This window comes from Pogona vitticeps, chromosome 1 (genome assembly GCF_051106095.1).
Source record: "Pogona vitticeps strain Pit_001003342236 chromosome 1, PviZW2.1, whole genome shotgun sequence".
In the NCBI taxonomy this organism is placed as follows: Eukaryota; Metazoa; Chordata; class Lepidosauria; order Squamata; family Agamidae; genus Pogona; species Pogona vitticeps.
The window spans coordinates 73445540-73468562 of NC_135783.1; the positions used below are offsets into that span (position 1 = coordinate 73445540).

Sequence of the window (23023 nt, forward strand, 5' to 3'; positions counted from 1 at the left end):
AGAGGTCACTTAACCTGATCAGCTTAAGGCCTCTGAATGTATTAACATGGTCTTGAATTCACAAAATGTTGTTGTATCTTGTTCCTTGGTGTGGGGTGGAATAGAAAGAAAGGATTCAAAAGTAAATGTTACATTCTCTCTGTATAAGATTCCCTATTAAGGCTTAATTAACTGACACTGAATTAATTTCCAGATAAACACAGAATTAATTGGTCCCAGAAGATGTTTCCAGTTGTTAAGACTCCACCTGGAACAATAGAGGATAAATAATCATCTGAATTTATATCACTTAATCTACTAATTAGCTTACATACTGAATGATGACAGAAACAAAATTACAATGGAATAATTTGAGAATCAAGAGTGTCATACATTTAAGGAAAACCTGAAGTTCATGACACATTTTTTATCTGATTGGGTAAGATTTTGTTCAGATTTTTTACACATCATCCAGTGCTCATTTAGACCAGTGGTTCTTAACCTTTGTTACTCAGATGCTTTTGAACTGCAACTCCCAGAAACCCCAGTCAGCACAGCAGGTGGTGAAGGCTTCTGGGAGTTGCAGTCCAAAACTCCTGAGTAACCCAAGGTTAAGAACCAGTGATTTACACCATCAGCTGGCTCTTTCAAAACAGAGACAGTTAAAAGGCAGCAATCTCTGTCTTATTTGATATAGCATGACTCAATTTGTATTTCCAGGGATGAGGAGTGGCATTTCTGGATTTTGTGCTTTAGATATTGTGCACCCCACTACACACACCTTCTTAATATCCCCTGTTAAAAACTCCATGGGCTCCAGCTCAGTTTCTTGACTCATATCATTTTTTATTAGAGTTACGGCATCAGTTCCCTCCGTCTTCCCTCTCCCCACAGTTATGTAGGATTGAATTACAACCTCTAAACTACTTGTCAGCTTGGGGGCCCAGTTAGTTCACTGGAATTCCCCCAGAGTCCAGGTTTTGGAAGGCATGAAGGAGGAGAGAGCTTGGATCCAGAACACATCCCTTTGAGAGAAGACTTGCATAAATGAGCACAAGAACTCAGATTCTGCAGTTTGTCCCTCCTAGTCCCTTCCCTCACTTGCCTCTTCAGAGCTATGGCACTGTTCAGGCTAATGTAGCCTTGTGCAAGGACATAGCTGAGTCCTCCAGAGCCTGGCTCCTGTCACCAATCAATAAACCTGGTGAGGGTAGACAGCTTCTGGCAACCTCCCATACATCCTCTTCTTTTAAGACAGGTGGTAGCCCCTTGCCTGCCTATTTCTGCTCTTTTATTTCTCTTGACCCTGATCCCTCCAGCTATTTCTCATCAGGACAATGTCTCTCCTGCAGCTGCACGGACTCCCTCCAGCCAACCTGACTGGTTACCTGCTACTTGACGGCATGCTAGAGGTGTGCACCAGCCCACTCTCACAGATGCCAAGATAGCTAAGCCGCTCTTGGGTAACATTGCCATTTAATCTGTTCTATATGGCTGTTGCCTGAATTTAGGCATGTCATCCAGTCCAGTTCGGATTGCTTGTTGTTGTACAGCAAAGATCAAGCTTTTGGTTTCTTTCTAAAACTAAGGGATAACTGGCTAAATAATACGGGTAGAATAGGAAGTACTAGAGGTATGGTGTAGGATATAAAGCTGATTAGAGTCTATATAGTTTATCAGATGTACCACCTTACTACTGTTATATCATTTTATTGTGCATTTTAATGTATATCATCAATGGCCAGTGACTATAATAAACTTCTGTGTTGTGGGAATACCTCATACCTCATCTGAAGACCCACATGAAATGACTTGGTTTTTAACATTGAAATTATATTTTAATCTTTTTATTTTGCTTTTAACCCAGCATTTTGGAGACTGTACGTATTTGTATTTGCACTTTTTAATCTGCTAGCATTGTGTCTGTTCAGCTGGCACCATGCTTGTGTATATATTATTATTTGTACTTATGTTTTAAATTGGTAGAAGTAGGATGACCAATTGAATTGAATTCTTTCTTGATGATGCCCAAGTTAAATTATTATCATCTTTTCCATCAGTATTTCTCAGATATTGTCCATGCAGTGTTTTATTTTTCCAGCTGTTTAATTTATCTTCAAATTGTTGTTTCTTATATTTGATCTTCATTTCTGTTGCTTTCAAGATGTTTTCCATTTTCACAGCTTTAGGTAATTTTTTTCCTAAAGCTGTGAAATATTTTAATATAATCATTTAGGATTATTTTTTCTTCCTCTATAAACTCATATAAACACTGCTGTTTTGATTGTACATGGCAAAGTAAGATTTATGTACTCTTTCTAGCCATACATTCCTCTCACAATTACTGTCACTAATGAATTAAGATATTGTAGTGAGAATTTGCAACTATGCAGTTATAATATTGGTTAAGTTACCTTATTGGAGGTGATGTTTACTTCTTCAGATTGCAATAAAAATTAAACATAGAGCTGTAATTTGTTGTTGTTTTTCAGAAAGTGATTCTCTCCAGAAGACAAAAATGATAGGGATACAGTTAGGAATGCAGTTTTCAGGGAAGTGAGGGGTTGCTGAAGGTACTGTAAAGCACATTGCAATACTGCTGTCCTCCCTATAAAACGGACAGGTTGGGCATAGCTGGTGCACTTATTGCCCGCTTTCAGAAGTTTGCTCCCTTTGAAAAGTCTCTCCTTGTTTATTTATAAATAACACATATATTACAAAGATCCTAATTTTTCATTGCCTTTTTATCCAAAGCAAGGTCTGCACTAGTGTCATGGAAAATCTCACCATTCAGAAGCAGGGAGTACATCACAGTATTGTATGAGGGCTTGGCTTTTTCTCTCTCCTTCCACCAGCTGGTGATGTCCAGATGCACTGGAATGAGGAGAAGGTTAATAGTTCTAAGATGTAATTGGTTAATTTTTTTTTACTGACAGTTGTTAGGTTGTTGTTTTCCTAGTTTCTGGCCCTTATCTTTCACATCAAAAGGTGTAGACCAGAAATATAATCAATCAATTAGCTGCACGACCCTATCCAAGTGAATTCAGAAGTAACACCCAGTTGTGTTCAGTGTGGCTTACTTCTAGCTAACCGTGTATAGGACAATATCCAAAATTATTCATTGACAGGCAAAATCATTCATTTTATCTATTTTATTTTTTGCTTCTTAACAAATGCTGAATAGCTCAATGGTATAGGCATCTGGCTGCAGGGCCAGAGGTTGGGAGTTTGATTCCCCACGGTGCCTCCTTGACATAGGCTGGACTCAGTGATCCATAGGGCCCCTTCCAGCTCTGCAGTTCTAAGATTATTAAGATCTCTTATCTCCTTCTTAATAAAAAAAATTCTAACTTTTACTGCCACAATACTGAACCCTACATAAATTTTCTTATGCTGTATTCACGAAGGCTTTCACGGCTGGGATCTTATGCTGCTTTCTATTTTCTACCTGCAAAAATATTATTAACTGGTACTGCACTATCTTTTCTAACTCTGAGAGGTGGAAAGTTATGGGCAATACAGAAATTAGGTGATACAGAAAATTGTAAGTGGATTAAAGGACATGACTTGGATAGTAAAAGGTAAAGGTTCCCCTTGATATTTAGTCCAGTCGTGTCCGACTCTAAGGGGCAGTGCTCATCCCCATTTCCAAGCCATAGAGCCAGTGTTTGTCCAAAGACAGTTTCCGTGGTCACGTGGTCAGCGCAACTAGACATGGAACACCGTTACCTTCTCACCGTGGTAGTACCTATTTATCTACTCACATTTTACATGCTTTTGAACCGCTAGGTTGGCAGAAGCTGTGACAAGCAATGGGAGCTCACTCCATCACATGGATTCGAACTGCTGATCTTTCAACCTTGCAGCCCCGAGGCTTTTGCAATTTAACCCGCAGTGCCACCACGTCCTCTGCACATGGCTTGGATAGGCTACAGCAAAAATAGCTTTGGTGCATCTTAAGTAGTAAGTCACAGCATCCTCCCAGCCTGTGCTGTGTTGGGCAGTCATGTGATGATAGAATATCAACTGCATATGAATGCGAGACTACTAGAGGCCAGCCTACTGCCATATGCTATGGGGGACTCTGGCAGCCCTCCCATGCCAGACATGCCCCTGTTAGTCCCCCGTTCCCCAATCTCATCAGATGCAATATCTTATCTGGGACAGCGCCAACCACCTGTCTCCCTTACCCTGGTCCCATTCCAATGAGCAAATTCACCACAAGAGGCGAACCATGTCTGTAGGTCTTGTCACCTCCCACAAAACTATTCCTGCTGCTACTTCTCCAAGAGCCCATGCCTTACAGATAGTCCAGATAGGCCGGATATAAATTCAATAAATAAATAAATAAATAAATTACATCTGCAGGCCCCTGCCCAAAGCTTGAAAAGGAAACCCTGTTGTTCTGGAAGAAATTGATGTGAAAGTGCACAACACCTGAGTGATGGATCCAAATCTCATCATCATCTGTTACTATGTGTCCTGTATCCCAAATTACCATCCTCCAAGCCAAGTCTACCTTTGCAAGTGTGGTGGGGCTCAAGACCCCACAACACCCATCTCTGCAGTAGGGCTGGCCATAACAGAGTTGTCTTTGGCATCCACAGTCAGAAAGCATCAGATGAAGATGACACTCTTCACCTCCACTATGGTCCTGGTGAATGTTGGGACCTTGGCAACTGTCGGACCATCTCTCCCAAAGAACTACCACTCATGACACCTTCTCCTCTCAGATCTGGCTTCTTTGGCCACACCAGAGGCTAAAAGAACAGGAACTAGGAACCAGGCCTTCTCAGTGGTGGCCCCCGCCCCTTTGGAATTCACTTCCATCAGACATATACCAGGACTCGTCAGAAAACTCATAAAAGCAGTTTTTAAAGAAGGCTTCAAAAAACAACTTGTCTCTAAGACAGGAATTTCCATTGCTGTTCAACTACAGTCAACCCTCGACTTACAAACGGCTCGAGTTACAAACATTTCGACTTACAAACCACTCTGATAGAAAAATATTGACTCAACTTGCACACTTAGATTCAAGTTACAAACAAAAAAACCGTGTTTGAGGTGGGGAAAGCATGAAATTTGAACTTTCAGTTAACCGTTGGCCAGTGAAGAGGGTGCTTATCTGCTTCCTTCTCTTCCCAGCATTTTGAGAGTGGATTGGGAGACAGTCTTCAGACTGCCTGGTACTGCCTGGTATTGCTGGTATTGCCTGGTACAGTGCGGTACGGACTGTATTTTTATTTTTTGGCGCTTTTTTAATTTTTGATTTTTGGATTTTTAAAAGGTGTTCCCTCCCTCCTTTGCTGCCCCCCTTTTCCCCAAAAGGTGCTTGTATTGACTTGTCTTGATTGAAAAGGTGCTTTTCAAGGTGATCTGTTGTCTGAAAGGTGCTTGGTTTTTCCCAGAAGGTGCTTGTCTTGGCTGAAAATGTGCTTTTCAGGGTGTTCTGTTGAAAAGGTGTCTGTTCCCTCCTTCTCTCCCTCTTTCCTTTTCTTTTTTTTTTAACCTACCGGTAAGTCATCTTAGGTTAAAAGGACAAAAAGAAAAAAATTCTGCCCCTAGTGCTAGGAACGGATGAACCGGCTTTGCATTAGTTCCTATGGGAAATGCCCCTCAACCTAAGAACCAAAAACAGCTGGAACAGATTAATTGGTTTTCAGTGCATTCCTATGGGAAATGCTGATTCGACTTACAAACTTTTCGACTTACAAACTTCCTTCCAATACGGATTAAGTTTGTAAGTCGAGACCCCACCGTATGCTGATTCTTATCTAATTTAAACTAGAATCTAATTCTGTATCCTATCATTTCCACAAGTAAGCACAATATTTGCTTTAAATTTAAGAAAGGGAAAAGAGGGAGATTCAAGGAACGGACACACAACATGGAAGAGAACCTATGTAGCGGTTGACACTCTAACCTTTTCATGGATATGAAAGGTATGTACATCTTCTCTCTCTCTTTTAATTTCCACAAATAAGAATGAAAATTTCAAGAGTTTTCTTCCTGCTGAGTAAGATTACAAATGTCTGGTGCATTTTTAGACTTTTTTGGTAAACATTTCACAGAGGTGTTTTTTGTGTGTGTGTGCAACGGCCTTGTATCTTACAAAAATTATGAGTCCTTGCATGCAAATAACACTTCCTTGCGGATCTTGCTGCAGACAAAAAAGAGCTCTGAGTTTTACATCCATGGGGTGATATGGCTACTTGAAAGGACAGAGTGGACAAAAGAGCAGAAGGAGACATTTAAGGAATCTTCCCTGTGCTGTTCTTCAGTCTCAACAGCCAGAATTGTAAGCAACAATGTTGACACCTAGACAAACAGCACTGTCCATTCCACCCTAAGGCATAGGCATAAAACTCCTTGAACAAAGAAGATAAGGAAAATATGGTATTTTCCCCTTAAAAAGTCATTCCCAACCATTGTTAACCCAGGTGTTCTTGGACTGCAGCTCCCAGAATCCTAGCCAGCACAGTTGGTAGTGAAGGCTTCTGGGAATTGTGGTCTAAGAATGCCGGTTACCCAAAGTTGGGAACCAATGCCCTAAAAGAAATATACATTTTATGCTTTCAAAAAAAAAAAAAAGGTGGGGGAGTGAATAGTGCTGGGAGGTACTATTTCTTTTCCTAACACTAACCAGTAATTTCGCCACCAGATTTTGGCACCCTCTAAATTTTGATGCCCAGGGGCACAGCTCCAATTGTCTTGCTCTAGGTCAGTAGCAGATTCTTAAGACTCTTTCTTAACTGGAAGAAAAAACGAGTGAAGGAAATGAAACATATGGCTGAATATCATATGTAGTTTGGCCCAGGAAATAAACAGCTGCCAAAAGGTTTGTGTGGTCAGATGAACACCGCAGAAATTTTGGATAAATTCTGCTGGCTCATAAAGGCAGGAAAAACTAGGAATAAGAATTTCCTGCAAGTCCATTAGGAATATATTGCTTTCTTATATTATATGAATTCAGTACAATTAGAACTGACACACAACTGTATCTGTCTTCCATTTTGTTAAAATGGCAGTATCACATTTACTCAAAATGTCTCAGTAACTGGTATCTCCAGTTATACATCATTCTTCTATAGGGGTGGCAGAATGATTTAACAGCTGTGGAATAATTATAAAGAAAAACCCAGCTGAATAATTGTGATTATCACACTTCCATCTCCACTAAATGTTTGCCTAAATGAGCAAAACAGCCTTTTCTCTTTGTGCTTCTTTTTGGTGATCATATGTGCAGCACTGACATTGAACTTTCTAGTCGTCTCTCTGTTGAAGGTGCAGATAATGAACAAGAAGTGACAAACTCATGACAGGTGACAAGCCTGTACCACAACAGTCTGTTTGGTCATCATGAAGGTCACCCAATCAGACCTTAGAGAAAGTAGCACAGGTGAAAGCTAGGAATTTTTTTTTATTATAGTTTCCAGAATTTACCAACTCCTCTGTCACATCTTCTTCCCTAGATTCAAACCTGACACTGAAACACTGGTTCCAGCCCGGCGGTCTAGATCCACCCAGTGGCCATCCAGATATCTACAGGGGGCCAATAAGCCAATTATGAGTCACTGGTTTCGGTATCTCGCTGCAGAGCTAGAAGCTGGGAAATCAGTTCCCCCACTGTGAAAGGGGCCCGGTTTGTTGATCCATAGAGTCCCTTCCATCCCTGCAGTTCTCAAATTATTATCATAGAGCAATTACACCCTGTGTCTCACATTCTACAGCAACCGGCGTACAGAGGCCAGAAAATAGTACTCATGTATTGCAGTCAATTAAATTAGAACGTTTGTTATCACACATGACAATGTATTTTTAAAACAAAAGTGTTTGACTTAAGATTGTTTTTGCGCAAACATTTCTGTAGCAATCTGCTAGATAAGCATTGGCTAGGAAAGGGTGTGTGTGTGCAGGAAAGACAACCTGTTGTCAAGGCAGCAATAATGGCAGGAACCGACTTGAGTAATAAATAACGAAAAGCAGCTAGCTGTGTGAATAAATAAAAATCCACTCGTTGCCCTACACAAATCCTACATGAAAAAAGATAGAATCACAGGAGTTGGAAGAAGCTTATATCATAAGGCCACTGAGTTTCATACTTGAAATGTTCTGAAGATGATGTGTGCAGTCTTTGGAAGATTGCATGTCCAGAAATGGGGGAGGAGGAGGAGCTAAAAAGAAAAGGTAACACAGTGGGTTCAGACTGCACGATGGGACTGAGACAGGTCGCTCTGCTAGAGGACTTATTATGGGAGGCTGATCGGAGGAGTGTGACTCTGTTGGTTTTCCTGGATCTCTCAACGGACTTTGATACCATTGACCACAGTATCCCCCTGGACTGGTCTTCAGGGCTGGGGACTGGAGGCATAGCACTGAGCTGGCTTGGGTCCTTCCTCAATGACCAGTGCCAGATGGTTCAGCTTGAGGAGGTTGTTTTGCCCCCTTAGGTCCCATAATGTGCTGTCTTACAGGGGCCAGTCATCTTCCCATTTCTTCTCAACATTTATATGAGGTCTCTGGGGAAGGCTATTCAGAGATTTGAAAAACAGTATGCTGTCACCAGTATGCTGATGAGACACCACTGTATCTCTCCTCTTCAAGTTCGGAAGTGGAGTTGTGCAGACCCTGGAGTGCTACCTGGCTGTGGTTATGGACTGGATGAGGAATAACAGGGTGAAATTGAATCCTGACAAGATGGAGATCCTGTTGTAGGGAGAGAACTCTGATTGACTAGGATGCTGCTTTCCAGATATTGATGGGGTCACACTCTCCCTGAAGGATCAGATCCATAGCCTAGGTATGCTTCTGGGCCCAGCCCTTTCAATGGAGAATCATATCTCAGCCGTGGCCAGGTCTGCCTTTTTCCAATCTAGACAGATTGCATGTATTCAACCCACCTCAACAGGAAGTCTCTAAGAACACTGGTTCACACACTAGTAATCTCAAATATAGACCCTTGCAAGGCTCTTTACATGAAGCTGCCTTTGGAGGCAGTTCAGAAGCTGCACCAAGTGCAAACCTCAGCAGCCAAGCTGGTGTTGGGAACATCAGAATATGACCACATTTCTCCCATCCTGGCTCATTTGCATCGGCTGCCAATATGCTTCTGGGCCAACTTCAAGATGCTGATGTTGACTTTCATAGCCCTTAGCAGTTTAGGACCCTGCTACCTGTCTGAGTGCCTGTCCCTCAGAGCAACCTCCCATCGTACCTACACCTCCTGATCCAGGATGTTATGGGTAGACACTCCACCATCTTCTGCATTTGTTAGTCTTTATATATAGTTTAGTGATGGTGTTTCCTTTGTTGGATGTTTTTATAAAAGCTTATTATTGAATCTTTTCCTTTGCTTATGTCATTTTGTGTGAGTGTGTGTGTGTATGTGTAGTGAGGGCGGTTAAAATCAACCATTTTTAGAATTTATCCTCTGACTGCTTTGTTTATTTTATTTTTCATCTCACGATCATGCGGAGGATTTAGGACAAGGGGACAATAGCATGCACCTATTACGCTACTTTGGGGGGGGTTGTATAATTATTGCTATAATTACCTGTAACAATTATGTGGATAAGTCAGACCCTTTCAAGGTTTCTAGTTCGCTCGATCCTATGCTTTTCCTGCCATACAGAGCAACACCACCACCAGTACACCAGCTGCCTAGAGTGGTCGCTCGACTAGATAGATGGGATATAAATAAATAAATAAATAAATAAATAAATAAATAAATAAATAAATAAATAAATAATAAATACACATTTGTCCCAATCCTTCCTATACATTTTGTACCAAAGTCATGACCGTATTCCACTGATTTTCTCTGTTCCATCCAATGTCTGTTACGCCTCTATAGCAATGTCTTCCCTTCAAACCAAGCACTCCTATCTCCTATTTTGGCTCAAAGATTTCTGGCATTAGCAAATAAACTGCTATGCTGTGGTACTTTTTAAATGATGATAAAGATGTATCTCATCTCTAAGCTGCTAGAATTTTAAACAAAACCATACAGAAGCCCTCACAATACTGTGAATACCCAACATAGATTTTAAAGAATATATGTAATAAATACTGAACTATCCCAGGTATCACAGAATAATCCCCATGGAACAGAGGAATATTTTCACACGGTCAGCTTGGATTACATCCAACATAACCTGAAACCCATTTAAAATTCCTTCCTGATTTTCCAGCCTTTCCAAAATATTTTTAAATCTTTCCATTCAAATCCTACTAAGAGGTATGACAATCCAAAAGCAGGTATCCTTTTTTAAAGTGTCTAGACATCAGTCATCTATCATCACTGCCAAATCTATCTCATTTCGAAAACCAAACAATACTTAAACAAAACCAATCAAGGTTTTTCCTTTTCAGTAGAAAGAACTCCACAGAAATATCTTTGCAGATAATGTGAGCAACCTAATGAAACAGTGTTAACACAGGAGCAATTAAACTGTTACATGTTTTCAAGTTTCATGAGTCAGGGTAATTTAAGAGAGAGAGAGAGAGAGAGAGAGAGAGAGAGAGAGAGAGAGAACAAGAATGGCAAAATCTGGAAAAAAATTAGCCCAAATGTGTAGCTATGGACCTCAAGGAATCTTCCCTGTGCCTGCTCAATTGATAATTCGTAGGTGTGCAGAAATACGATTACAGCAAGCAATACATATTGGGATAAGGAGGAAGTGGTGAGTCTCCATTTCTGAAAACACAGGTTGACTGGACAACTTGAAAGCCAGTTGAGGCGTTTTTTTGTTGTTCCTCTAAAAGGTTATTGTCAGGGTACTTTACATCAGTTTGTCACCACTATGGAAGCTTCACATGTGACAACTGAGGACAACTAGACAGTTAGTGGTTTAATTTTAAATACCAGTGAATCAGCTTTTGATAGTTAGAAATTATTCTGGTGGAAATTTCTTATAAAGCCCTACGTATGCCAAAAATAGTATGGTTCATGATCATTTCCACTCTGCAACCATTTTTTCCAACTCTGTTAACTGCGTGTAGTATTTATTTATTTTATTTATAGTAATCAAGAGGCCAGAAGCATGTCAAATACCTGCACAAAAATATTTAATAATTATGTATCATCAAGTCAATTCTGACCTATAGGGACTCTTTCCAGGTTTTTCCACACACAGTAGGACTGCTATATCTGCTGTAATACCCACAGTTTCACTTATCCACAGCATGAAAATATTAAAAAAACAAAACCAGAAATATACTTTTCAAAGAGGTATTACCAAAACTGCCCACTAGAGGGAACAAAAGACTATGCCATATATGGGATTCACAATAGCAATGATTTCCAGTATCTGCAGAGAGGCTTGGAACAGATCCCCTGCAGATACTGCAGTCCTACTCTATAGCCTAATCATAAGTGGTTGACCATTCCCTTCTTCTGGAGGTGTTCTGGGACTGTGCAGCTTGCCCAAGGCAACACAGGCTGGCTCTTCTCCCAGGAGACACAATGGAGACTCCTAATCTCTGCCTATTTGATATTTTGCTTTTGACTTCAACAGAAGGTGGTTGCTATGTTGGGTTGTTTTTTAAAATAGAGCTGTTACTGTATTTTATACCTATGGTTCATGGCTACAAGTATGTACAGCCCACAATATGTAGCCTTATTCAATTAAGTCTGGCACTTCTTTTTAATTGATGATAAGATGTAAACTGGCACTTATGTAGAAAACACTAGTTTATGGTCACATACATGTTGCAGAAGGGACGTGGTGGCGCTGTGGGCTAAACCGCAGAAGCCTGTGCTGCAGGGTCAGAAGACCAAGCAGTCGTAAGATCGAATCCACGCAACGGAGTGAGCGCCCATCGCTTGTCCCAGCTCCCGCCAACCTAGCGGTTCGAAAGCGTGCAAATGCAAGTAGATAAATAGGGACCACCTCAGTGGGAAGGTAACAGCGTTCCGTGTCTAAGTCGCACTGGCCATGTGACCATGGAAGATTGTCTTCGGACAAAACGCTGGCTCTATGGCTTGGAAACGGGGATGAGCACTGCCCCCTAGAGTTGAACACGACTGGACAAAAATTGTCAAGGGGAACCTTTACCTTTACCTTTACATGTTGCAGAAGTAAAGAGAACTGGGTTTTTTTTTCCCCTAATAAATTTAATATAATCTTTTTACTGCAGATAATCTATATAAGATAGCACATAGTTTTACAGGAGATTCAGCATCTTGGTCAGTTGTAATAGAATCCAAATGCATCAATTTCTGATTTCAAATACACTATATATATTTCCTGAGCTTCCCCACACCTATAATTTTCCTTCATTTAATTACTCCCTATGGAGTCAGCTACAAGAATACTTCTTTTTCCTACAATGAAATAGTATCCATTCACGTTATAAGTTTGTGGATTTTTTTAAGGCAAACAAATTACAAATGGAACATGACTGGATCAGTAGCAGGTGGGCACACCAAGAGAGAGAAAATATGGTGCTAAGCATTTATCCCCTGTTTAGCAGGCAGCCCAAAGGTTTCCGAAAGTGTGAGGTCCTGGAAAGAAAACTTTAAGATTCTCATCAACTTACCAGTTACCATTCCTGGTAAGCACACTTCCTGCCTGCGGGCTATTCCCATTTTGGCACATCCTGTTCCTGCAGGATAGTTAAAATAACTAGTCTGTTGAAACTTCCTTGAGTAAGGGTGTACTGAAATAAGTCACCTTATCTGTCACACTGTGTTGTTCTAATATAGTCTTTTAAAAAAAAAAGACAGCAACTGTGTTCAGAAATGGGAAACACAGAAACTGCCCTGTACACTTGGCAGTGTCAGGCTAGTCATAAATGATTTGTGGACTGAATGGGGGTGGGAACAGCTCGCCCAAACATTTTAGAGTCTCACCCCCTGCTTAGGTCACCAACGGCTAGCACTTTCTTATTTCTCTATAACTCTAGGAAAAATCTGACCGTTGGGTATAATCAATCAGAGAGGACTGCATTTTGCAAATAAATATATATATTCAGTATCTATTACAATGCTGACAATAACGAAACACTCTAGTAAATCATTTTTCATGTCTCTCACTTTGATCTCTCACATCACTAGACATAATTCGCTATTCTTGCTTCAATTAAAACAGAGGCACATATAAAAGCGCAAGCTTATTTCCAGACTGGGCTTGTTCGGAAAATACGTAAACTAAAATAAAAGGCTTAAACTTGACACTGAAACCACCCTCAACCACTTTGTCCATGCCGGAAAATTCATGGATTTGTTTTCGGGACATTCTACACCAGCTCTGCAATAAAGTTCACCAGTTTTGCAGCTGATATGTTTTCCCCAAGGATCTCTCAGTGATAACTCATGACTTTCTCCTCTTCCCTTTGTGACCAATCCATTGTCATTTTTGGATGCACTTAACTACCAATTTGTACATATTGTTCCTGGAATGGAGTAAAGATACTATATTTGTATCATGTGGTGAGACCAAGGACAATGGCTTGTGTCAGAAAATACAGTAGAACACTGGACTCATATACCTGACTGAACAGTACTAGCTGAGTAATAACTACGTAGTATTTGCTCTTCCTTTCTTCCACAGGGTGAGAAAATGTGCAGCCTGTCAGATACTGCTGGACTGCAAGTCCCATCAGACCTAATCAACACAGCTAACAGCAAAAGATCATGGGCTTTGTAGTCCAACAACATCTGGAAGGAAACACATTCCTATCCCTGATCAACAACCCAGTGACAAATAGTAACAGATATGCTTAAGTTATATTAAATGATTCCAATGTTTATAGTGAGCAAACTGCTTCTCCTTTGAGACTTGCCTTTCCAATGATATTGTAAGGAATAATAAGCAAGCTTTGTAGCATTCAAGGGTTTGCAGACACTATCTTGTTAATCCTTACAAATACCGTTTTAAAACTGACCAGTTTTATAATCCCTACATGGGGAGACCTGAATCTCATAGCTATGTAATGAACTCATGGCAGAGCTGAGGGCCTGTCCAGACCATTCTTTTCTCCTGTGGGAAGTGTCTATAGCTCAAATTTGGGCCTCTTTTGATTTATAACACTTCCCTTCCCCCCCCCCCTTTACTCCTGGAGCCGTAATTCAGATGGCCATGGCAACTTTTCTCTCTCTTTTTGTTAAAGTAAATGGCATAGCAAAACAGCAACACATCTACCTACCACAGATGTATCCTGTCTATCAAGAGCAACCATTGTCCACCTTTTTTTGGCCATGGCTGGCTCTAGCACTGACAACAACAACAAACTAAATTTTGCAAGGGAGAGGGGAAGCAGAGAAACATCTTATTAATCCAGTGATCTGGAAAATGTTAGGTTTGGGTTGAGTGTAACAATCCACTGAATAAGCAAATAAAACAATGCAAAAAGAAGCTGACAACATGTACAACAGAGGGAGCAGGTGTGAGTGATGTGTGAGAAAGAGACAAAGAGGCGCATAGACAAGCTATTTCCCACCTTTTCTGTCAGGGGAAGAAAAAAAAGAGGTTGACATGCTGAGCTTCCCTGTAATCTGACAGCAACACCTCCTCCCTGTGGTTAGCAGCCACAGAGTCATCACCACATCACTTGGTGGTGGGGAAAAGGAGAAGGGGGAGAGAGGAGTAGCAATAGCAAGGTATGATTCATCAACTTTTGCCTGAGGTGCAAAGGGTGTGGAACAGGGGGAGCAGACAAATCCAGCATCCCGCCCTGTGTGCACCAGCCGTATCTGCCTGCCTGCTTTTGCTCCTGCCTCTCCTCCAAGATGTTATGCAGACTTTTCCCATGGGGAGGCTGTGATTTCAATGTTACGTTATTGCTCCTCTCGTCTCGTTAATCTTATCTCCCCATATTGGGTATCCTGCAATATGGACTCTCTATCTCTCCCTGTATCTTTCTTGACTTGTCTCTTTCAACGGCGCAACCCATCAAATATCTCACAGGGTTGTCACTGCCCATAGCTCTATTTTGATGCAAACTAATTAGTGGTTGGGGAAGGCGGGGCACTGCCCACGATCATCAGCATGCACAAAGGAGCGGGCGCTAACCCAGTGAGAGTGAGGGAGGAGGCTATAAAAGGAGCGAGAGGACAACTAGCCTCATCATGCAATGGTTAAACTGCAGTACTGCAGTGAAGACTCTGCTCACAACTCAAGTTCAATCCTGGGCTCAGGTAGCTGACTTGAGGTTGACTCAGCCTTCCAAGGTCATTAACCTGAGTACTTAGATCACTGGGAGTCGTGGGGGGGCAATGTTTACCCTGCATTGTAAACCACTCAGAGAGAGCTTTAAGCATTATGGGGCAGTATAAAAGCAACACACTTGGCTTTGCTTTGATGCTTGCCATCAGTCCCATTTACCAGCCCTTGTTAAAAAGTTCAAAGCCTGGTCTCAGCCTGGGCTTGTTTATTTCTAGGTCTTCACTGGCCTCAGGAACAGGAACTGAGGGCAGTACTGAACTGACTGCTGCCAAGGAACCAGTGTTGGAAACTCAGTACTCCAGGGTGTGGGAGGGCAGTGACAGGGAATCACTATTAAAAGCACCTGACTTGGTTAAAAAAAACACTATAACCAGCAACTTAGAGCCAATGAGATTATTGACAGGAGACTCCCAGACTGCCAGTTGCACTGGATGCAGTGGTGGCAGCCGTCACGTTGACCTAGGCCAGTGATAGCGAACCTTTGGTACGCTTGCCACAGCTGATACGCAGAGACCTCTCCCTGGGCACGTGAGCACATAGTTCTATTTTTAATCCAAACTATGGCCCTGCAATGTCTTTTCCTGGTAAGTAGGGAAAGTAAGAAAAGAAGTCTGAGCATGTTTGTCTTATAACAGCCTTTGAGGAAAAGATTTTTCTGCCCTCTGCACCATTTGAAATATTTAAATATCTAATATTTTATTATGCAATTATTTAATTGTCGCTTTATTTTATGATTTTTTTATATGTTGAATTTATTTTATACTTGTAATTATGTTTTTTGTTTGATTGTGTTGTGAGCCACCCAAAGTACCCTGGCTAGATGGGTAGCATAAGAAAGAAAGAAAGAAAGAAAGAAAGAAAGAAAGAAAGAAAGAAAGAAAGAAAGAAAGAAAGAAAGAAAGAAAGAAAGAAAGAAAGAAAGAAAGAAAGAAAGAAAGAAAGAAAGAAAGAAAGAAAGAAAGGAAGGAAGGAAGGAACAAAGGAAGAAAAGAAAAAAAGAAAAGAAAAGAAAAGAAAAGAAAAGAAAAGAAAAGAAAAGAAAAGAAAAGAAAAGAAAAGAAAAGAAAGGCAGTATCTATCATTTTCCCATCATACTTAAAACTTAACAAAAAAGATGTGAAGAGTACATCTCAGGTAAAACAGACATCATTGTTTCAACCAACTGCATACAAATAATGGCAGAGCACATATCAGCAGAACTATGTGGAGATGGGGTCCCATAGCTTTCTAGGAATGGGTACCAGGAAGAAATAGTTTGGTCTGGCTCTCCTGCTGTATATCTCTTCCAGCTGTTCCCACTTGTTCTGCTAATCAGCTGAGAAAATATATGTCTTGGCATAGCTCATTTGATGTTTTCGGTGTACATCTCTCCAGACAATCATTCCTATTTTCTTTTAGAACCAAGTTATGGGCTGAGAGGAATCCTCAGAATTTGGCTGCTCCTGGTCAGACATTACTTTCTTATAGAAAGAGTTTTGCTAGATTCCTGTTCAGAAATCTTTGATGTGTACAAAGCCACATTAAAAAAGATCGGATATGTTCCACAGCTGGCCCTGATTTTTCATCCCACACCATCGTGCATTCTGTAGTTCATCAGCACCAGGGTATAGGTGTTTATGGCTGAACACGTATAATCAATATCCTGTGAAAGTGTGAAGTCTATGAGTTATAGAGTGCACTTGTAATATGCGGAGGCCAGGCAAGGTAAGGAAGCAGTCCCTGTCAATATGCTTCACTCCTTTCTCCTACACAGATTTCTGTTCCTTAAGGAAAATATATACATTTATAGCTATACATATATAAAATTATGTATACAGTGGACCCTTGAGTTACAGACGGCTTGACTTACAGACTTTTTGAGTTACAGACTTCTCTGGCCGCAAAATTTAGGCTTGACTTGCAGACTGAGATTTGACTTACAGACCAGAAAAAAACCAAAATGGAACAAAAACGGCCTGTTACGGGATTAATCGGTTTTCAATGCACTGTAGGTCAATGGAGACTTGACTTACAGACTTTTTGACTTGAGAACCGCCTTCCAATACGGATTACGTTCTCAAGTCAAGACCCCACTGTATTCATATGAATTTGAAAGAACTTTTAGCTGTCTGATAAAGCAAGCATGGCCAGCATAGGAGATTCTGGGTCTGCCGTCCAAAAACTAATCTGCCACAGTTTTGGGTAGCGTCTGTACACCTGGCTTGCACAATTTCCAAGAAAGAAACAGTCAATCACTATGCTACAATTCATGGTGAATACTGCCAAAATCTAAATGGAAGAGCATTCCAGTGTTCTTCACAATGGCACAAAAAAAAAAAATAAGAATGCCAACAGCTGCATCCATTAGAATTCCCTCTTCCATTTATCTTTGAAATGAACATTCCAATGCTGAAGACATTCAAGAGAACATTAGTCACTCATCTGTCAGATCTGCTTGGATTCCTGCACTGAGTAAGGGGTTGGGCTTGATGGCCTTACAGGCCCTTTCCAACTCCATTACACTATGATTCCATGATTCTGTGAACTAGAATCCTTTCCAATACACTTCCATGGGATCTTTTTTCTTTTCTTTTTGGCACTCAGACAAGTAATTCATTATTAAAACATATCCTGTATTTGGGGACATTTTTAAGTGTAGATACATTTGATAGGGTTTTACACATTTCCTCCCTCTTAAGCCTCCAGAAATTAAAGCTCAACATTGGGGGGGGGGGGGGAAGCAGAGGGAGCTCAGATCCTACATTCATACATGTTTTTAAAAATTGCATGGATGCTAAGGTGTCATGTACTACAGCTCGGGTACTTTTTACCAACTACATTGCCATTCGTTTTCAATGTAAATTGTAAATTGATTTCCTTGTCTTTCAACAAGAAGAACAAAGACTCTTGATTGAGTGTTTAATAAATTGCTGATTTACTAAAGTCCAAACTAGATGTAAGAGTCACTTGATTTGTTTTCAAGAGGATTCAAGTTTGATTGGAGAAAGAGTGGGTTGTAAGTGTTGCCCAGATCCCACACATATATCTCTACCACACCGACAGGATATATTTTCTCACTTCTTGGGTGCAGATTATTCTGTCTCTATGATGCATTCCTCTCCTTAAGGGAAAAAGACACATTGGCCAATTCTGAGTCAGGAAACAGCTGGAGAAGAGTAAAATGCAGTTTAGAACTCACAGTCTTTTCTTCTTAAAATCAGAAAATATTCTGTGAGGGGCTGTGCTGGCTCTTAATGTAGGCAGGCTGTAAAATGCCGTTTTGTACTCTCTTTTTGTGATGAGGAGTTCTGTGATAGAATATTGCTTGCTGGATTCTGTGGCTTCTAGGGTTTGTGTACTTTGACCTGTCTTTTGTTTTAAAATGTGTGTTTAAAATGTGGCTCCAAGGTCTGTCTCTTTTAAAATCAGAAAACTGTGGTGCTTGTTGATGCAGGCAGGCAGGCTTTAAAATGGAGTTTTAAAATGAAGTCTACTGTAGACTCAAGGCTCTCCCCCTCCCTTGTCTTCTCTCTCTCTCTCTCTCTCTCTCTCCTCTTTTTGTGCTTAACAGCACAAACCTTTATCTGAGGAGTCTGTGTGCCCCAGTAATGACCTTCTTTCTTTCCTCTTTTTCCCATTGTTCCTTCCCTCCCTCCCCGTTGCCTCCTTTCCTGCCTTTTTTTTGACCTAAGTTCATCTTAGGTCAAAAAGAAAAATTGTCTCCCTAGTGGTAGAGGACAGATTAACCAGCTTTGCAGTAGTTCCTATGGGAACTAATGTTTGCTTCAACTTAAGAACGGTGCCTCTAGATAAGAACGAAAAACAGCCGGAATTGATTAAATGGTTTTCAATGCATTCCAATGGGAAATTTTGCTTCTACCTACGAACGTTTCAACTACTGAACATTTTCTGGGATGGATTCTGGGATGGATTAAGTTCGTAAGTAGAGGTTCCACTGTAATAGCAACTTCTAGTTACTTTTATAGTAATGGAGCTGTGGTCTCACTGAGATGTATTAGAAGAATATCAATTGCTGGGACATGCTCTGTTGTGTGTATTGGGGTGATGATGTGGGTGGGAGAAGAGTACTGTATGCAGTGCACAACACACCGAGAGAGTGTGATACTCCTATGTTCATTTTTGAAGCAACTAAAAACCATTTTTTTTGTTACGTGCAAAGAATAGGAAAGTGAGGAGTCACTTCTACCAAGTTACAATTTTAATCATAACTAAATACTGTGGGGCTATTATAATGATAATGGCATCAAATTGTGACTTCAAAGTGATGCTTCAAACTCTCAGAATTGTAACCTCCCTTAAGGCCATCAGCAGTTCCTCTAGAATCTTGGATTGTAACAGAATCCAGAACTCTACCACATCATATGGTATTTATTAAAAAAAAATAAGAACAGGTGGAGCAAAATTTGGAATAACTATGTAACATTATCCATCCAAAGCCAGCTATCTGATGGCACTACTTTTTACAATCATATTATCACCTATTCAGGCATCTAGAAGAAAATGATACCAGTAAACCCGCTTGCTATTAAAGGTTCAGAACACTCGCCCTGAACATTTTATTTGTATTTCTCCAGTTCATTAAGTCTGTTTTTGTGTTTTCAGTTAAATGTATGCAGTACAGTTTAAAGGTAAGCTGCCACACTGGCATAATGTCTGAATAAAAGTATCTAAAATTGAGTTCTTAAATAGCACCGAAGTGTAACATGAAGCACATTCTACACTGGTAGAATGAATGCAGTGGGTTCCCAATTCTTCTGAAAGCTAAGTATTTTCCAATAGAAATATTTTTTGAATAAGAGGCCCTACTGAAATATATATATATTTTACAAAGGTAGAAAACTGAGAACGTATACTCTTACACAGAAGTACTCAAAACTCAAGGTTTTTCTATACAAAGCATGTTCTGAATGTATTTTATCCTTTCTAATGACACTAGTTGACGAAGTAACAGTTAGAAATTTACATGGTGAAATGTTGTGGGGTTTTTTTTCATTTTGAGTTATTTGTAGAGGGTGGTGTCTTCCATTTTTTGTATTTTCTGCATGCCAGTCCTTTTGCTTTAAAAGAAAGGGGAAAGTATTTTTCGGGATTCCCATTTATGTTTGCTAGAGCCCCAGAAAGTCCTAATGAACCCTTGAAAACTACTCCCAAAAAGCAGAGGCAAGATAATGGAAAATCAGTTTCCTCCAAAAGCAAGAAGCAATACATGAGAAATAAAAAAATCAACATCAGATCTAAGAGGCAGCCATACAAGCCCCTGGTTGTAAACAGAACAGCCCAAACCCAACCAACATATTTTCATTTCATTTTATCCAGTTTTTACCCTACACATCTAGTGGCCAGGCCAGTTCTCTGAATGCTTTAAAATAGGAGCATCAATAAACATAAACAAAAATGCAATAACAACAAACAAGACATTAAGCAAGAAAAAACTCACCAAACTTAAATATATTGTAAGACAAACAAGAAAATAATTCACCCTTCCACATGGGAAAAATAGCAAAATAAAACACACAAATACACACACAGCCTCCCCTCCCAAAAAACAACAGAAAGTAAACTAACCCCCACTCCTCAATATAGGGAGATTTCCTCTCCTACCACTTGATGCTTTTTCTTCCCCTTTTCACAGTCTAGCAGGCATTATCAGTCAGGCTACTGAGCAGCAAAGAAAAAAAAAATCTAAGAAAGGGAAGTCCTGCCCCCCCCCCCACAAAGACTGGCAGTATCAAAAAGAGGCCAAATAAATTAGGGGAGAAATAAGAATTTGTATGGATGCTGATGGTCATCCATTTCAACCCCTTGCCAATACAGGGGGAAATCCCAGCTACTAGCTTCCAACAGACAGCCATCCAAATTTTTAAAAATCCAATGAAGAAGGTTTCATCCCCTTCCAAGATAGACTATACCAAAGTAAAACAAACAATCATTTATATCTAAATGATAGACTTGAGTTCAAATCCCATCTGGCCATGAAGTTCAAAAGTTTTCTGTGATTAGGTTCAATTCTCCCAATTGTACTTCTATCCCAGAGTGGTTGCGAAGATAATGCAGGTAGCAGAAGAATCCATATATGCTGCCGTGAGCTTATTGCAGGAAACACAGGATAGAAATTAACAAGCAAATAAACAGCGAATAGATATAAAAGGTCTGTTTGGCTGAAGCTATCACTGTATGTTCAGCCTACATCCCAATCCCAAAGAAGGACAGTGCCAAAGAATGCTCCAACTGCCGTACAATTGCACTCATTTCACATGCTAGTAAGGTTGGCTCAAAATCCTACAAGGTAGGCTTCAGCAGTATGTGGACTGAGAACTCCCAGAAGTACAAGCTGGATTTTGAAGGGGCAGAGGAACTAGGGACCAAATTGCGAACATGTGCTGGATTATGGAGAAAGCCAGAGAGTTCCAGAAAAATATCTACTTCTGCTTCATTGACTACACAAAAGCCTTTGACTGTGTGCACCACAACAAACTATGGCAAGTCCTTAAAGAAATGGGAGTGCCTCATCACCTTATCTATCTCCTGAGAAATCATGTGGGACAGGAAGCAACAGTTAGAACTGGATATGGAACAACTGATTGGTTCAACATTGCGAAAGGAGTACGACAAGGCTGCATATTGTCTCCCTGCTTCTTTAACTTATATGCCAAATACATCTTGCGAAAGGCTGGACTGGATGAATCCCAAACCAGAATTAAGATTGCCGGAAGAAATATCAACAACCTCAGATACGCGGATGATACCACTCTAATGGCAGAAAGTGAGGAGGAACTGAAAAACCTCTTAATAAGGGTGAAAGAGGAGAGCACCAAAAATGGTCTGAAGCTCAACATAAAAAAACTAAGATCATGGCCACTGGTCCCATCACCTCCTGGCAAATACAAGGGGAAGATATGGAGGCAGTGACAGATTTTACTTTCTTGGGCTCCATGATCACTGCAGATGGTGACAGCAGCCACAAAATTAAAAGACGCCTGCTTCTTGGGAGGAAAACAATGTCAAACCTAGACAACATCTTAAAAAGCAGAGACATCACCTTGCCAACAAAGGTCCACATAGTCAAAGCTATGGTTTTTCCAGTAGTGATGTATGGAAGTGAGAGCTAGATGATAAAGAAGGCTGACCACCAAATAACTGATGCTTTTGAATTGTGGTATTGGAGGAGAATCTTGAGAGTTCCCTGGACTGCAAAGAGAACAAACCTATCCATTTTGAAGGAAATCAACCCTGAGTGCTCACTGGAAGGACAGATCCTGAAGCTGAGGCTCCAATACTTTGGCCATCTCATGAGAAGAGAAGACTCCCTGGAAAATACCCTGATGTCAGGAAAGTTTGAAGGCAAGAGGAGAAGGGGATGACAGAGGATGAGATGGTTGGACAGTGTCATCGAAGCGATCAACATAAATTTGATCCAACTCCAGAAGGCTTGTCATGCTCTGGTCCATGGGGTCATGATGAGTCAGATATGACTTAACAACTAAACAACAACAATCACTGTATGTGGTTGCCAACACATCCACATTTGCTCTCAGAGTTGGAATTCTGTTTTATATTTTCTGATTTTCATCAACTGTTTGTATGTGATTTCAGTATTTCGGACAGCTTGACTGACTGATGTTGAAAGATTAATTTCACAAGAACAGGGGTTGATAAATGAATGGTTGGGGATACTTGCATGCACCTTTTCTCATTCAGTGAAATCTTATGCATGCTTATTCCGAAAAATGTGCCACTATGTTCAATAAGGCATACTCCCAAATAAATGTTCACTGCATGTCAGCCTTACAGACTGATCCTATGCATATGTAAAGAGTCCCACCAAGGTCAAGAAAATAGTTCCAGTAAATGTGCATAGGACTGTGGCCCTTGTGCCA

The 23023-nt window shown here is 40.5% G+C and overlaps 1 protein-coding gene across 10 annotated transcripts in view; it reads right to left on the bottom strand.

Annotated features, from left to right (window-relative positions):
• The window catches only part of ESR1 (estrogen receptor 1), a 291481-nt gene that overhangs the window by 138992 nt on the left and 129466 nt on the right, over window positions 1-23023 (bottom strand). For 6 of the 10 annotated variants that reach the window (XM_020805139.3, XM_072995231.2, XM_072995233.2 and 3 more), the window contains one exon: window positions 2767-2853. The exons of the other annotated variants lie outside the window; for them this stretch is intronic. In XM_020805139.3, the coding sequence (XP_020660798.3) occupies window positions 2767-2853 (87 nt within the window). The remainder of the gene's footprint in view (window positions 1-2766; window positions 2854-23023) is intronic. 10 annotated transcript variants of the gene reach the window in all.